The 18479-nt window shown below is 38.0% G+C and overlaps 1 protein-coding gene across 1 annotated transcript in view; it reads right to left on the bottom strand.

The window, feature by feature from the left end:
* TEK (TEK tyrosine kinase, endothelial) overlaps nucleotides 1-18479 on the bottom strand; it is a 131834-nt gene that overhangs the window by 74056 nt on the left and 39299 nt on the right. Inside the window, exon 2 of the mRNA XM_006863011.1 lies at nucleotides 4528-4839. Coding sequence (XP_006863073.1) covers nucleotides 4528-4839 — 312 coding nt within the window. The remainder of the gene's footprint in view (nucleotides 1-4527; nucleotides 4840-18479) is intronic.

Genomic DNA, 18479 nt, shown 5'->3' with positions numbered 1-18479 from the left:
TGCTGGATTCTGTTTCTAGGATTTTGTTGAGAATTTTTACATCTATATTCATAAGGGATATTGGTCTATAATTTTCTTTCTTGGTGACATCCTTCCCTTGTTTTGTTATGAGGGTTATGTTTGTTTCATAAAATGTATTAGGAAGTTTTCCATCCTCCTCTATCTTCTTGAATACTTTGAATAGAATTGGTGACAGCTCTTCACTGAATATTTGGTAGAATTCACCAGTGAAGCCATCTGGGCCTGGACTTTTTTTGGTTGGGAGTCTTTTGATGACCTGATCAATTTCTTCTTTGGTTATGGGTCTGTTCAGGTTTTCTATTTCACTGTGTGTAAGTTTAGGTAGGTCGTGTTTACCTAAAAATGTATCCATCTCCTGTAATTTTTCAAATTTTTTGGAGTACAACTCTTCATAGTATTCTGTTATTGCCCTTTTGATTTCCTTTGGTTCCGTTGTGACATCCTGGCTGTACTTCTTGCAAGACAGATTTGTTTGTTATTTTGGCAGTCTATGATACTTTTATTATTCTTCTTCAACATCATAACTTAAATGCATCCATTTTCTGTGGTCTTCCTTATTCGTTGTTCAAGTGTCTCTTGAAAATACTATGGCTTGGGTCAGGCATACCTTAGTCCTCAAACTGACATCTTTGCTCTTGAACCTTTTAAAGAGGTCTTGTGCAGCAGATTAGCCTAATGAAATACCATTTGATTTCTTGACTGCTGCTTCCATGAGTGTTGATGGTTGGTCTGAGCAAAATAAGTTTTTGACAACTTCAATCATTTCTACATTTATCCTGATATTATTTTTGGTTCAGTTATGATTGTTGTTGTTGTTGTTAAGTGCCGTCGAGTCTTGTTTTATTTATATTGAGGTGCAACCCATACATGAGTTGTGATCTTTGATCTTCATCAGTGAATATTTTAAGTCCTCTTTCTTTCAGCAAGCAAAGTTGTATCATCTGTATATTGCAGGTTGTTAATGGGTCTTTCTCCAATCCTAATGCCACGTTCTTCTTCATATAATGCAGCTTCTCAAATTATGTGCTTAGCATACAGTTTGAATAAGTATGGTGAAAGAATACAACCCTGGTGCATACCACTCTTGATTTTAAATCATTCAGTGTTTATATGTTCCTTTCAAACAACTTCCTCTTGGTCTATATGCAGGTTTCTAATGAGCGCAATTAAGTGTTCCTGAATACCCATAGCTTGACATGACCCACACAGTTGAAAGCTTTTGCATAATTAATAAAGTACAGGTAAACATCTTTCTGTTATTTTCTGCTGTCAGCCAAGATCCATCTGACATCAGCAATGATATCTCTCATTCCATATCCTTGTCTGAATCCGACTTGAACCTCTAGCAGTTCTCTGTTAATGTACTGTTGCAGCCATTTTAAAATTATCTTTAGCAAAATTTTATTTGCATATGATATTAATGACATTTTCCGATGACTTCCACATTCCATTGGGTCACCTCTCTTTGGAAAGGGCACATAAATGGATATTTTTCAATAGGTTGGCCAAGTGTTTCAAATATCTTGGCATAGATGAGTGAGTACCTCCAGTGCTGCATCAGTTTGTTAAAAGATTTCAATTTGTATTCCATCAATTCCTGAAGCTTTGTTTTTCACCAGTACCTTCAGTTCAGCTTGGATTTCTCCCTTCAGTACCTTGATCATATGCTACCTCTTGATATGGTTCTTGATCATATGCCACCTCCTGAAATGGTTGAACATCAACCATTTTTCTTTGGTACAGTGACTGTGTATTCTTTCCATCCTCTTTTGATGCTTTCTGCATCATTCAATATTTTGCCCATTGAATCCTTTACTATTTCTAATTGAGACTTGATTTTTTTTTTCTTCAGTTCCTGCAGCTTTGGAAATGCTGAGCATGTTCTTTCTTTTGATTTTTCTAACTCCAAGTCTTTGCACATTTCATTATAATATTTGACTTTGTCTTCTCGAGCTGATCTTCGAGATTTTCTGTTCAGCTGTTTTATGTCATTTCTTCCATTTGCTTTAGCATCTCTATACTAGAGAGCAAGTTGTAGAGTCTCTTTAGACATTCATTTTGGTCCTTTTCTTTCTTTCTTGTCTTTTTTAATGACCTTTTGCTTTCTTCTTGTATGATGTTCTTGATGTCATCCCACAAGTCTTCTGGTCTTTGGTCATTAGTATCTAATGCATCAAATATGTTTTTGAGATGATCTATACATTTAGGTGGGATATGTTCAAGGTCATATTTTAGTTCTTGTGTACTTGTTTTAATTTTCTTCGGCTTCAGACTGAACTTGCATATGAGCAATTGGTGGTCTGTTACACAGTCTGCGCTGGCCTTGTTTTGGCTGATGATATGGAGCTTCTCCAGCATCTCTTTCCACAGATGTAGTCAATTCGATTTCTGTGTATTCCATCTGGTGAGGCCCATGTATGTAGTCATCTTTTATGTTGTTTAAAAAAGGTATTTGTTATAAAGAAGTCATTTGTCTTGCAAAATTCTATCATGCAATCTCCTGCATCATTTCTATCTCCAAGGTCATACTTTCCAACTATGGATCCTTGCGTTTTGTTTCCAACCTTTATATTAAAACCACTAGTAATTATCAGTACATCTTGATCGCATGCTTGCTCAGTTTCAAACTGAAGAGGTTGGTAGAATGCTTTAATTTCATCATCATGACTTCAGTGGTTGGTGCATTAATTTGAATAATGTGGTATTAACCAGTCTTCCATGTAGGCATATGGATATTATCCTGTAACAGACAGCATTATACTTCAACAGATCTCAAAATGTTATTTTTTTTATAACAAATGTAACATCATTCCACTTCAATTTGTCATTCTTGGTATAGTAAGCCATCTGATTGTCAGATTCAAAATGGCCAATAGCAGTCCATTTTAACTCATTAATGCCTGGGATATTGATCTTCATATGGTCCATTTCATTTTTTACTTGTAATATTCCTAGATTCATACTTTGTACATTCTTGTTCTGATTATTAATGGATGTTTGCTGCTTTTTCTTTTCATTTTGAGCTGTGTCCCATCAGCAAATGAAGGTTCCAAAAATTTTACTTGGTTCGCGTTATCACATTCAATTCTACTTTAAGGAGTCAGCACTTCCCAAGTCATATTTTGAGTGCCTTTCAACCTGAGGGGCTCATCTTCTGACACTCTATGTGACAATATTCTGGTGCTCTTCATCATGTTTCAATATTCCATATTCTGGTGCAATCTGAGTGTTCTGCTGCTATTCATAAGTTTTTCAGTAAGTAAATATTTGGAAGTCATCCGTCTCTCCTTCCTCGTCTTAGTCTGGAAGCTCACCCTGTCCACCATGGGTGACCCTGATGGTATTTAAAATACTCATGGCATAGCTTTCAGAATCAGAGCTGCATGCACACCACCACAGTACAACAAATTGACAGACAAGTGGTGGCCTTCTAGCCATACTGCTTGCCCTTTAGCTTTGTAGCACCCTCCCACTCTGACTCTAGGCTCAGCCATTGGACTTACATTGGGCAATAAATGAGGCAAAAGTGTTAGTGTGCAAAGCTGAGGCTAAGTCTCAAGAGGCCTATGTGTTTCCGTTTGTTCTCTTGTATCTTTGCCACCTCCATGAGAACTTACCTAGGTTGGTCCACTGAAGGAACATGAGCCAAATGTCCCTAGTTTTCCCACTAAGGCTAGCCTAATAAGCCTACACTCAACCAACCCCCATACATGGAGCAAATCCAGCAAAGATCAGCAATGCCACCTAGTGAACTCAACTAGCTGTCTCAGACTCAATAATAAAGCGCTCATTGTGTGTGTCACTATGATTGGTGGCTGTGTGGTATGCGTCATTATTATAGTAATAACATGCTATGAGTTGGAAACGATCCCACGGCACTTAACAACAACATAACTGATGGTGTGGTTATGTGCCGTGGAGTCAGTTCCAACTCATAGTGACCCTGTTCAGGGTTTCCGAGGCTGCAAATTTTTGCGGGAGCAGAAAGCTATCTTTCTCCTGCGGAACAGCTGGTAGTTTCGAACTGCTGACCTTGAGGCTTGCAGCCCGATTCGTAACCACTACCCCAAGCTAAATTAAATTATTGATAAAATGTTACATTTTAAAATTTGTTATTTCTACTATAATTTTTCAATAGTATAAAAGTATTGAATTCTATAAAGAGAACTCAGAGGCAAGCAAAATAAAGAAATGTACAATTGTCCTCATTGGTGTAATCTTCACATGTATTTCTCAGGAGATCATGGGCTGTTGGTAGAGTACTATGAAATGCTGTTATGTTTAATTTCATCTCATGCACTAGGTTCAATTCACTAGTGGATGCTCTCTCTTATCTATACTGTTTTGTGGACCAGAGACAACAATGTTTAGAAAGAGGCAGACAAGGACTTTAAGCCCCACACTCAGCCAGCTTATACTCAGCATCTGAGAGAGCAGCTGCTAAAATGAAAGCTATAAATGTATGTCTCACAAGCCTCACCTGCCCATAACTGAGAGATGTATTACCTTGTTGGCGCATCTTCATGGTCCGTATCCTTATTGCTTCTCCTCGAACTCGCCCTTCACAGAAATAAGCACCATTGATTTTACTAGCCTTTTCTCTCTTCCAAACAACTTTTTTAGCCCATTCTCTGGTTACATCTTGAGTAACTTCCAGTGGATCTTGGTGCTGGTTCATTAAGGCTTCAAAGTCCCTTCCTATGGTGATGGGCTCATGGGGGTACCACCCTGAGGCGATGCAGATGAGTGATGTTTCAGCATCAGACACAAGAGGTAGGGAATTGATCAAGATCAGGTCCATGGCACCTTCCACTGTTCCTAAAAGGAAAGAGGGAGAATAATGTATGATGAAGGTTATCAACATGACCACACAGGACAAATGTCTATTTACAAAGATATGTCAAAACATAGCTGCTTGCTCAGTGTTTTCAAAAGGCTATTCTAATCATGTGTTAAGATCCAAAACCCTTTACTATGATATCAAGAGCCTTCATTACCTAGACCCTGCTAACTTTTCCTGCCCTACTGCACTCCCTGGATGTAATGAGCTGTTATTCTTAGTCCCCGTACAAGACGTGCTGTATTTATCTCAACCCACTGTAGTGCCTGAGACATAGTTGAGTACTCAGTGAATGCTTGTTGAATTAAGATAAATTAAGTTTATGATATGGCATGTGCTTCTACAGTAAGATATCTTAAAGACATATATCAACCATGTGTACTATATGCTAACCTGAGATGTATCAATACCATAAATGATATTGAAAGAGAATTTATCATTATCATAATTGTCAAAGAATTGCCCAATTCCACATTATATTTGTCAAGATAAGAGAGGGACAGTAGCTGAATGAAGTCTGCATTTCCCTCTGAGCCTTACTTTCAAATGAAATAAAATTAACCTACATTGCAGGATTCATGTAAAGATTAAATAAGGTAAAATATACAACTTACCAAGCATTGTGTCTACATTGTATTGGATATTTGGTGATCATATTGTCATTTCTTTTTATTTCCTGAACACATAACCTCGAATCCTACTCCTTTCCTAAACGTAAAGACAAAATCCTACCTGCCCTTCAAAATACGTTTTATCAATTTTGAAGCAAAACATTTCAGAGAAATTATTTTATTTTCCCTGTTTTTGCTTTCTTTCTTTCTCCCTCACTCTCTCTTCCTCTCCTTCTCCCCCTCCATCCCTCCCTCTCTTTTAATCTCAAAGAGGTCTAGTATGAAACAAATGGAATCTATGTCTGTTCTCTCTTCTCCTTATATGTGGGGATTCCTGGGATGGAGAATATTCACTAACTTTAGTGAAGGGTTGGTTCTCAAGTCTCCATAAAATGTTCAAGAGACCAGATGGATCAAGCGCATTGGATGATATTGATGGAACTAGCCTCTCAAAGACCTTTGTATAAATGCATTTTAAGTAAGCTGCATATTATTTCACTTAACATCATTAAACTATTTCAACAACCTTTTGAGATATACATCACTATCTCAAGGAACTCTGGAAGCGTAGTGGTTACGAATCAGGCTGCGAACCCCAATGTCGGCAGTTCTAAACTACCAGCTGTTCCGCAGGAGAAAGATGAGGCTTACTGCTCCCATAAAGGTTTACAGCCATGGAAACCCTGTACAGGGTCGCTATGAGTCAGAACCAACTCCACGGCACATAACAACAACAACAACATTCAATTTTAATGATAAGGAAATGGAGGCTTAAAAAGGTGAAGTGGATTACTCTATGTTCCACAGCTATGGAAGACAGACCTGGGATTCAAATTCTTATTGGTCTTTCCTGCCCTTTCCTACCTCACAGCCTTTGTACATGCTGTTCTCTAGTCTTTGTATGACTAACTCTTGCTCATTCTTTAGGTCTCAGCTTAAATACCACTTCCTCATAGAGGATTTCTCTGCCTACTTTATCTACAATACCTACATACTCTCATCCTATTATCCTCTAACTTACAAACAGAAAATTGTCTGTTTCTGTCATTAAAATGACCAGAATTTATGATAATTTACTCTCTCTCTAAATTATAAGTGAAGACAAAGACTAAGGCTGTTTGGTTCACATCAGTATATACATAGGAACATCCTGTTTATCACAGTGTTTAGAATAAAGAGAATTTAATAATTATTTTTTGGGAAAGTGAATTGATAGGTATATAGATAGATATATTGATGGGTGGATGGATGAATCAATGGATGGACAAATAGGATTCCAGCTATGTCTGATTCTAGACCATCTGTTCACTTAGCTTCCTCTCCTGATATAATGAGTTTAAAATGAAAGTGATCTCCTGAGTCTAAATTGACTTCCCCAAACATATATAAAAGATTTCTAGGCAAGATTTACACCCTCGGAAACCCTGTACAGGGTCGCTATGGGTCGGAACCGACTCGACGGCACTTAACAACAACAACAACATTAAATTTACAGAGAACAAAGTAAATGATTTAGTCTTTACAAAATGCCAATGGAAAGCAATCAATGATTGCTGTGCATTTGCTGTGAATACTAACCAGTATTCATTTACCAAATCATTTTTGGGCAATTACTTGTGCCAAGCATTATGACTGGCATAAAGTCCTTATATAATTTATTTTCAATGGTACTCATCATGTTTGCTATATGCAGTGATATTTTGAGGATTGTGTAATTTGAGTTCAATCTTTATCCGATTAAGTAGGAAGATGTTCAATGTCAAATCTTAATTTAAACAGACTTAGGGTTGCATTTCATCGTGATGGTAACTCAATACTTTGGACATATTGTCAGAAAGGACCAGTTCCTGGAAAAAGACATCATGTTTGATAAAGTGGAGGGTCAGTGAAAAAGAGGAAGACCCCCCAATGAGATGAATTGGCACAGTGGTAGCAGCAATGTACTCAATTGTGGCAATGACTATGAGTTTGGGGCAGGATCAGGCAGTGTTTCATTTTGTTGTGCCTAAGAACGTTCACTATGAGTCAGCACTGACTCAATGGTACCTAGCAACAACAACTCAATATTTGGGGCTGGGAGAAAGAAACTTGCTTAGGATAGCATCTAACACGCTTCTAGCTTCATTAGGAACTTTAAGATCTCAGAGAAGGCAGAAATTAGGATAAGAGAAAAATATCAAGAGAAGACGAGCTATGAACACTAGCAATGGAATTATAGCCTCCAAAAATAAGACTAGAGCACACCTTCCCTTCCACAGGTATCCCAGCACTGCCTCCAAGTGAACACCACCTCACCTTCCACACTCAGTCATTCCAGGCATGTTTCCAGAGAATCTCAGCAAGAAGAAGAAACCACCGTAATTCTTTCAGCTCCATTTTATCCAGCCCATTCCTAGGGCCAGTTGAGTGAGGAGCCCAAACTAAGGAATTGGCTCTGAACTCAAGGCACTGGACATGGTTTGTTTAATGACTTTAGGAAATAATAGGAAAAGCAGTTGATTTAGAAAGACAACCACTGCAAATTGGTTTGTAGATTGTTTCTACAGGATTTTCCCTCTTGTTCCTTCCAGCTATCTCCTTTTCTGCTCTCTGATGAAAAGGAAACTGGACTTGACTATACTTTGATACCCTTGTTCAGCATGTCAATTATAAGGCACTGTCTTCCATCGATGAGCTCTCATTGGTGTAGCACCATTTACAATAGAAATAAATATGTGAACTTTGGGTATAAGGTAGAATACTATGAGTTTTCTAGGGTAGATCTTTAAAAATCATCTGCTTGGCTATCTTAAAATAAGAATCCATATTTATATTTGCTATTATATATCTAAAGACTTTCTGGAAGGTGACACAAGAAGCAAAGAATAGATCTGACCTCCCAGAGGAGAACTGGGTAGTTTAGGGACAATTATCAGAGGAAGACTCTTCAAAGCATACTTAATTATACAGGTTTTTGCACCGTTTGTTTATATTACCTACATTTAAAAGTTAAACTTAAAAAAGTAAATGTTATTGCCCTTGCCTTAATCTGCAAACCAATTTGCAGCAGTTGGAATCAAGAGCCAAAGAAATACATGTGTCTCTCATCATGAATTTTTTCATACATCTCCAAATCTTGTTGGATTGCCTCCAAATAACGTATTTCCCTTCTTCTCTTCTTTGGACTCATAAAAGAAAAATGTCATTAGGAAAACTTATATTGTCATCCCTCAATGTTGAGGAACAACATGCGTTAAAATAAAATTAAGAAAAGGGAGAGGAAGTTGGCCAAACTTGGTCTTTCAAAGAGAATGGAGCAACAGGACCCTACTACAATGGAGACAACTGAGGCTGGGCTTCTTATAAGAGTTCTTCTGCTGACACTGAGAGGCATGATTCATACCACCCAAGGAATCTGCTATGTCAGACATTTTCCTGAGAATAAGGATCAAATGATAGATCTTCTCTGAATTCACACTGATAACAGTCCCTGAGTCTAATATTTTTCTACAACCCTTGTAGCATAGTGGGCTACATGTTGAACTGCTAACAGCAAGACCAGAAGTTCAAATCCACCAGCCACTCAGCCAGAGAAAGATGAGGCTTTCTGCTCCCATGAAGTTTTACAACCTAGAAAATCTTATACAGGGTCACTAAGAGTTGGCATTGACTCATCAGCACACCACCAACAACAACCTCTTCAAGTCATGTTGGGGACAGGTATTAAGTTGCTTCATCACAACCGTAGTCTAAAAGACTCAGATCAAATTAACTCATTAGTCCAATTTACACTTCTTTCATTAAGGTTAAAAGTTTTCTATAAATAAGTGAGATGTATATTGAATTTCCCATATCTTAATTGTTTGGGTAATTACTATTGTGTTCTAATAGTAAATATCTTCTCCCAAACACTTTTCAATGTTTGCATGAAAGTGTGGTCTTATTTATAAGGAAATACTTGCCATCATAACATAGTATCTGTCAAGTTAACAAATGATTGTTCATCACAATGAAGCACAAACAGTGCCGGGCTATGTTGTTTTGCTAATTCTATTTCCTTGTGTTAGACTGAACAACAAAGTCATCTTTCACAGTAACATCTTCTGACTGAATCCCATGGTGGTGAAGACAAAATGATGCTGAAATCTTGTTGCATTTTGATGTTCTTGCATTCAATATTGCTTTGAGGAATGAGCCAGAAACAAAGACATGGAAACATTTTTATCTAAAAGTAGTTATAGAAGTGTTTGTGGACCTAAATCAACACCCATGAAAAAGAAGTGTATTGAGTCACAAATTCAGTTGATGGTCACACATTTTGAGCTGTGGTTTTAAGACTCCTCATTTTCTAAGACAGTGTTCCTTAGGTTTCTGAGCGTGGCAATGGTCTCGGAGAAGTGAAATCAGCAGAGTGGATTTTACACACATACATACACTCTCCTGAGAGCTGTTCTACTTGCATCTGTTTTTTTTACAATTGTAGTCTTAAAAAAAAAAAAAAAAGTTTGAAAAAAAAAATTTTGCTTAATTAAAACATATAAACCCTCAGAGGTCACTCCTTTTTAACTCTAATTTTTTATAGGTACAAAAATGAGACCCAGAAATGTTGAGTGTGAATAAGTACACTTTCACCAACTAGCTTGCTTTCCGTCTCCTTCCATAGTCAAGTTCAGCACAGTTAAAGGTACCCAAGTTCTGGTAAAGTGAGTGTGCTGGCAAGAAGGATTGGTGAACTGAAGTAAAAAGCAGGTTAAATCATTGTATAGAGAAGCTACTCATAGTTACTTGTGCTTGTTATCTTCTCAGAGTTGCAGCATTGGGTGGGGTCTCAAATGCGTGTTTAGAACAATGCATCAGGTCTTCAGAAAAGCTTTCAATAAGATTTTTTGGCAGGTTTGCGATTAGCTATGTTTACATTTTTTCTAAGTGTTCTCGGTTCTTTTATCTTTGTAGTAGCAATAGACACCTTAGTGTGGTTTTTAGGTACTGTGGAGTACGTTCTGACTCACAGTGACCCTTTGCACAATAGATTGACACATTACTGGGCCCTGGGCCCTCCTTAGAGCTCTAAATATTTTAAATGACAATTAGCACTTCCTTGGCCAAAATCATTTCTGAAATCAGGGGTTTAGGAATGAGTTGTAAAGGTTGTAGCCAAAGCATTTCTGGAATCAAGACCCTGGCAACGAGACGAAGAAGCAAATACCAGGATAATATTCAAGATATTTTGTGGCACTGTTTTTATTTTAATTTAATTTTTTTGGATGTTGTGGTTATTTTTGCTTTTTAATCCAGTTGCGAGAGGAAAAATTCTCTTACGTTCAAAAAATACTCACTAATCCATTTCTACATTTATTTGCTTGTTTGTTTAACAAACTTATACAATCCCTGATGTTTGTAAGGTTTCATAGGGTTGCTATGAGTCAGAACTCTCACATAACGGCATCATAGAGTACCTAGTCTGTACTTGTTGAAAGACAAGAGGACTTGAAGCACTTAACTGTTGAAGATTTCAGACTATAACTTGCAGTATGGGTTACACCTCAACATTAAAAAAAAACAAAACACAAAAATCCACACAATGGATAAATAAGCTACATCATGATAAGTGGAGAAAGATAGAAGTTGTCAAGGGTTACATCTTATTTAGCTCAATGCCCATGGAAGCAGCAGTCAAGAAATCAAATGACGAATCTGCTGCAAAAGTCTTCTTTAAAGTGTTGAAAACAAAAGATATCACCTTGAAAACTAAGGTGCTCCTCCTGACCCAAGTCATAGTATTTTCAATTATCTCATGTGCATATGAATCCTGGACAACAAATAAGGAAGAAAAAATAAGAATTGACTTATTTTAGCTATAATGTTGACGAAGAATATAGAATATACTGTGATCTACCAAAAGAGCAAAGAATTCTGTCTTGAAAGAAGTACTCCCAGAATGCTCCTTAGTAAAGAGAATGACAAGACTTCATTTCACATACTTTTGACATGTTGTTGGGAGGGACTAGTCCCTGGAGAAGGACATCATGTAGATAAAATAGGGGGTCAGTGAAAAAGAGGAAGATTCTCAATGAGCTGGATGGACACAGTGGCTGCAACAATGGTCTCAAAATAGTCACAACTCTGAGGATGGCGCAGGACTTGACATCACTTTAACAACACCCTGTTCCTAGTACAATGCTCAGTCCTGGAGACACACAATGAACACCACAGACATGAGGTCTCAGCTCTCAAATAGCTTACAGGAGATTGTGGAACAGATACACAAAACAAATTATATAAATCAATATAGCACTCGGACAGTGATTAAAAACTTTAAGGATTACAAGAAGTCATGTGATCCTCACACAAAAACAAATGCGATACCATCAAGTCAAATCCAACTCATAATTACATAGAGTTTTTGAGACTATAAATTTTTACAAAGCAGACAGTTTTATCTTTTTTTCTGCAGTGGCTGGTGGATTTGAACTGCCAATTTTGAGGGTAACAGTTCAATGCTTATTCTACAGCGTCAAACCAGCTATGAGATGTTGTTAGGTGCCATCAAGTCGATACCAACTTGTGGTGATCCTATGCACAGCAAAATGAAACACTGTCCAGTCCTGGGCCAACCTCATCATTGTTGATACACTGGAGCCCATCGATGCTGCTACTTAGCCAATCCATCTCATTGGGGGTTTTCCTCTTTTTCTCTGACCCTCCATCCTACCAAACATGATATCCTTCTCCAGTGACTGGTCCCTCCTGACAATACATCCAAAGTATGAGAGATGAAGTCTGCCCATCCTAGCTTCCAAGGAGCACTTTGGCTGTACTTAATGCAACACAGACCTGTTTGTTCTTTTGGCAGCCCACGGCACTTTTAATATTCTCCTCCAACACCATAACTCAAATGCACCAATTCTTCTACGGTCTTCCTTATTCACTGTCCAGCTTTCCCACGCATATGAGGTTATTGAAAATATCATGGCTTGAGTCAGGAGCACCATTGTCCTCAAACTGACATCTTTGCTCTTCAAATAGGTCTTGTGCAGCAGATTTGCCTAATGCAATACGTCGTTTGATTTCTTGACTGCTGCTTCCATGAGTGTTGATGGTTGATCTGAGCAAAATGAAGTCTTTGACAATTTAGATAGTAGTCCCTAAATGGTGCAAATGGTTAATGCACTTATCTGCTAATCAAACATTTGGAGATGCAAGTCCACCCAGAGTTATCTCAGAAGAAAAGGATGGCAATCTACTCCTGAAAAAGTATCCACTTAACACCCTGTGGGGCACAGTTCTACTATGAAAGGTAGATTGTCATGAGTCAGAATCATTTTATGAGGTAGTACAATGATGAACCTAGAACAGACTTGATGGTTGTCATGGGAGGATATGGAGTAGAGGAAAAGGGGTCAAATAAGGCGTCCTTGAACAAATCACATTTGACCTGATGGAGAATCAGAGCTACCTTGGCAATGTGAGAGGGATTTGAGAAGACAGGAAAACCTTCTCCCCAAAAGGGTAACTACTGAGTACTGTTTTGAAAAATGGATAATTATTTAACAAGACTCACTTCTAGAATGTTCTTCCTTAAACCTGTCCTAAAGTTGGTATTACTTCCTTTTTTGTTAGATCTTAAGAACTATCATTTTTATATGACAATCTTATCTTAAAGAAAATATTTTTCATATCTTTTCTGCCTTGTCTTCCTTGAAGAAATCCAGTTTCTAGGCATGCTTCCAAAACTGTAGTCATTTGCTCATTCCATGATCCTCGTAATGTATGTGGCAAGTCTTGGAGCCATAACTTCATCCTCAAGGTTCCTTCCAAGAAGATACTGAGCAATTAACAAGAAGATATTGAAGTGTGCAGACTGGAAATAACTAAGGGAAATTACTGACTTTTCATTGTGCAGTTGGAAAGTTAAACAGGGGCATCCTGTATGTGATTGGACTTTGTCTCTCTAACAACAAATTGTTCTCACCCAGAAGTAATGCCAACCTAGTTTCCCCAAAGAACATATTAGCTTCCCATCCCAGCTTTCCAGTCAATGGGGCCTTTGTCTGCTTATTAGAAGGAATGACAAACTTTCTCCACCTTTACATACCAGAAATATCCACCCAGGCAAAATAACACATTCTCTGATTAGTTTTAGGATGAGTCCACTGGCAGAAAACTTTATTTCCAGGAAACAGGAAGAATATCCACACAGTGGGGTGACATTAAACATTCATCATAGGCATGTGCTCCATGCAAACTCCATTCTGTGAGACAGATGTGTGTGGGGAGGGAAAAGTAGAGAGGCATGAGATCATCAAATCAAGGATCATTCAAGCTGAAAGGTGTCACAATTTATAAAGAGAAATTCAGGCCAAAAAAAAAAAAAAAAAAGAACTAGTCACACAAAGAGCAGTGGCAAAGGCAGTCTTCAAGCACCTGATTCATCTCCAGGGCCCATTCTGTAACCCCAGTGTAGAGTAGAAATAACCAAATCACTAGATTGAGATAATTTAGGATATTACAGATATGACAGAGAAATATTTGGAGAATCCTGGAGCTTGGCTTATATGGGGGCTAAAAAGGAGAGTTAGGAGTTGTTACTGTTATTAGGTGTTGTTGAGTCAGTACCAATTCATAATGACCTTATGCACAACATAACAAAATATTGTCCAGTCCTGTTCCAACCTCACAATCATTGCTACAGCTGAGCCCGTAGCTGCTGCTATTGTACCAATCCATCTCATCACAGGTCTTCCTCTTTATCGCTGACCCTTCACTTTACCAAACAGAATGTCTTTCACCAGGGGCTGATACCTTCTGATAATATGTACAAAGTATGAGATGCAAAGTCTCACCATCCCGGCTCCTAAGGAACATTGTGACTGTACTTCTTCCAAGACAGATTTGTCTGTTCTTTGGCAGTCTGTGGTACTTTTAATATTCTCCTCCAACACCATAACTCAAGTGCATCAATTCTTCTACTGTCTTCTTTATTCATTGTCCAACTTTCACATACATATGAGACTATTGAAAATACCATGGCTTGGGTCAAGCACGTCTTAGTCCTCAAACTGACATCTTTGCTCGTGAACGCTTTAAAGAGGTCTTGTACAGCAGATGTTCCTAATGCAATACATCATTTGATTTCTTGACAGCTGCTTCCATGAGTGTTGATGGTTGATCAGAGCAAAATGAATTCTTTGACAACTTCAATCTTTTCTCCATTTATCATGATGCTATTTATTGGTCTAGCTGTGAGAACTTTTGTTGTCTTTACATTGGACTGCAACTCATGCCCAAGGCTATGATCTTTGATCTTCATCAATAAATATTTTAAGTCCTCTTCACTTTCAACAAGCAAGGTTGTATCATCTGGCATAGGGAGAGTCCATATTTGGAGCCAGGCCACCTTCTCTTTCTGTGCACCTGTCCTGATTCAATATCCTGCCAAGTTCCTCTCTGCCCTTATGCTACCTAAAGAGGTATATATACCTACACCATCACTGTTCTCTAAGCACTGAACTAAAATAAACTCTTAACTCTTCAGTGTTCTCTTCTCCAACTCCCAAAAAAGGAAGGCAATTTGATTGACTTGTTTGCACAAAAAGGAATGATCAAGAATAGGTTTAAGTGGCAACCACTAAGAACTATTGGAGAAGCAAACTACAGAAATAAGTGTGTAATTCAGGACTCATGTCAAGAAAAGACTGATAAGACAAGAGGCCAGACTTCCCAGCAGACCCATGTAGAGAAGGAAGGTAACAATTTTATTACATACCATATATGAGGTATTATGCTGTTATGCTGGCTATTTTACATATGTTGTCAACTTGAGGTTTAACAATATTGAAGGAAGTTATTTATATTCTACTTTTACAGGTGAAAACCTGAAACTCAGGAATGTTCAACACTAAACTTGTCAATCACAAAGGTAACAAATGGAAGGATGGAACTTGAGTTTGCATCTCACTGATTTTAAGTTCCATTATCTCTAAGCTTCATTGTGAGTCCTGGTGTAGCATTGTAGGATAAGCACTGGACTGATTACTGCAAGCTCAACAGTTCAAGTCCACCAGCTGCTCTTGGAATCCTTATACAAGATCGCTATGAATCGACTTGATGACACACAACAACATGCTTAATTGTAAGCACCATGAGAGACATTTATTTTACTCACCATTGTATTCCAACAACTAGCATTTAAAAGGTACTCGATAACTATTGAATAAATGAATGAAAACTGACCTTCAATGAATCAAATTAATTTAAATAAACCTATAGGATAGAAAGGAATCCTGGTATGGTGCTGTGGGTGAGTGCGCTGAACTGCAAATTTGGTTTGGACTGCAAGGTTGGTAGTTCAAGCTCACTAGCCACTCCTATATAGAAACCCTATATAGGGCCGCTATGGGTCGGAATGACTTGAAGTCACTTAACAACAAATAGGACAGAATAGATGGCCTCGTTGGGTTTTCAAGCCTGTAAATCTTTACAGAAGCAGACTGCCACATCTTTCTCCTGAGGAGTGGCTGGTGAATTCGAACTGCTGACCTTTCCATTAGTAGCTGAGTACTTTAACCAATGAAGAGAAATATAAAATATGATTTCTACCCTCAATAAGCTAACAGACTGTCAACCAAAGTCATGAATATTCCCTAAACCATAAAGTAAAACAATACAAATTTGATTGTCACTGGAGAAAAAAAAAATTCTACAGAGCAAAAGCTAAATGATCAAGATCTACCCAAAGCCATTGAGTCAATTTTCACTAATAGCTACCCTATAGAACAACACAGATCTGTTCTGTAGGATTCCGAGACTGTAAACCTCTACAGGATCAAAAAACGACTCTTTCTCCCATAGAGCAGCAGGTGGATTGAAGCTGCCAACTTTATGGTTAGTGACCCAACACTTAACCCACTGTGACACCAGGGTTACTAAATTACCAAGTGGGGATTTTTTTTTTATATGTAGATCTTAAAAAGTTAATATGTATATTTTTATATGTAGATCTTAAAAAGTTAATATGTAATAAATTCTATAATTAATACATCAGTGGTAATTTTTAGAGAAAAAAATACAAATAGCTGCAGCTGATTTTTTTAAATGACCACAATATTTTACAGTTGCTGTCATCAATAGATGGTATCTATTTCTCTACCCCTTGAATCTAGGTCTGATCATGGGACTTCCATTGATCAATTGCACATTAGCTAACATAATGCAGGCAGAGACTTGAAAAGTGCTCTACCACTGGACTTTTTTTTCTAGCCTCACCTCCTCCAGCTACTCTTTGAAACCTGGAGACCACCGTCTGAAGCCTGGACTAACCTACTGATATTAGTGAAAGATGCAAGACCACTGGAACAGATCTGAGCCATCCTAGCTGAGGCCCCAGAGGCCAGCTGCCAGGTATGTGAGTGAACCATTCTAGACTGCCTAGCCCAAGCTGAGCCATCAGTTGATCACAGAGATCAGCCAATCCATCCTGGACAGTGGAACTTCCCAGTGCACCCACAAAAACATGAGTTATAACAATTTTCTGTTGGAATCCTGGTGTGGTGCTATAGGATAAACACTGGACTGCAAGGTCAGTTTGATCCACAAGGTCGGTGGTTCAAACCCACCAACTGCTCCTCAGAAACCCTATGCAGGGTTGTTATGAGTCATAACTAACTCAATAGCACTAATCAACAACAAGTGAACCACTATGTTGGGGGGGGATGACTTGTTATTCAGCAAAACCTAACTGATATGCCAAAAAGTATTGGCATTTGTAGTCAAGTTCAACATAATGAAAAGATGTTGAACTTGACTACAAATTCCAATATACAACCAAAAAGTGAATATCGTTCATTCTTTGTCTATCAAATTGACAGAGAACACACAGGGTGACCATATCTACTGCTGGTTGCTAAAAAAGAGCATCTAGACTATTGGTGAGCAGTGTAAATTGGTAAAACATTTTACAGGACAAGTTTGCAATATCTATTAGTAATTATGAAGTCCGTAAGCGCTAATTCTAATTCAGCATTGATTATATGTTAGCACTGTATTAAATGTTTTACGCTTGATGCACAGCAATCCTCATAACAATCTTATAAAATGGGTATGACTACCCCTATTTTAAAAATGAGGAGACTTAGGTACAGAGAAGTTAAGGTGTTGGCCCTTGTCACAAAACTAATTAGAGATAGAACTGAGATTCAAATTCAGGCAGATCAACTTTGATACACATTCTTTTAACAGATAAATGATACTCATATTGTACCAGCTCTTCCAATAATTCAATGAAAAAGAAAGTTTGTTTTTCAACAAACAGTGATGGAACAGTTGAATATCTATATGCACACAAAAAAATGGAAACTTGACCTAAAACCTTCCACTACATACAAAAATTAACAGAAAATGGGTCACATAAAATGTGAAAATATAAAGCTTTCAGAACATAGGAGAAAATCTCCATAATTTGGGGCTAGGCAGTCAGTTCTTCAATATAACAATAGCTCTTCTTATTCATAATTGCCTCAAGTTGGAAGCCACACCAATTTTTTGAATGAGTAAATGCAAAGAAATTGTGGTATATTCAAACACTGGAATAAAAAAGAACAAATTTTGTTACCTTCTGTGGTATCTTGAATTTACTTGATAAGGCTTTTATATTCAATGTCTTCTTAATTCCCATGAAGTGAATGGGTGAGACCAGACAAATCAGTTGTACAGGACTCTAAGGCTAGAACTAGTTAGTTTTGCCATCCCACTAGGTATAGAAGGAGCCATTTCAGAAGCAGGAACAGACGATGGCAGACATCAAGAAGGAAGAACATCAGTGGAGTGTGCAATCCCTACCTAGAAAAGCAGTAAGAGCACAGGCAGTGGCAGAGGGGGTGACGTGGAGCAGCTGTAGGTATCTGGGCCCATGGAATAAGGAAAGCTGTGTGCCTATGAGCAGAAGGCTGGCCTGAAAAGTGTGCCTTTGGGGCATTTATAGACTGACTAAAGGAGCTTGTTAACACTTGCCCCAGTAAGGCAGAGGCCAA

The sequence above is a fragment of the Chrysochloris asiatica genome, unplaced genomic scaffold (assembly GCF_000296735.1).
Source record: "Chrysochloris asiatica unplaced genomic scaffold, ChrAsi1.0 scaffold00053, whole genome shotgun sequence".
Lineage (NCBI taxonomy): Eukaryota > Metazoa > Chordata > Mammalia > Afrosoricida > Chrysochloridae > Chrysochloris > Chrysochloris asiatica.
The sequence above is the reverse complement of the archived record's forward strand: the minus strand, read 5'-3'. Positions and strand labels throughout refer to the sequence as shown.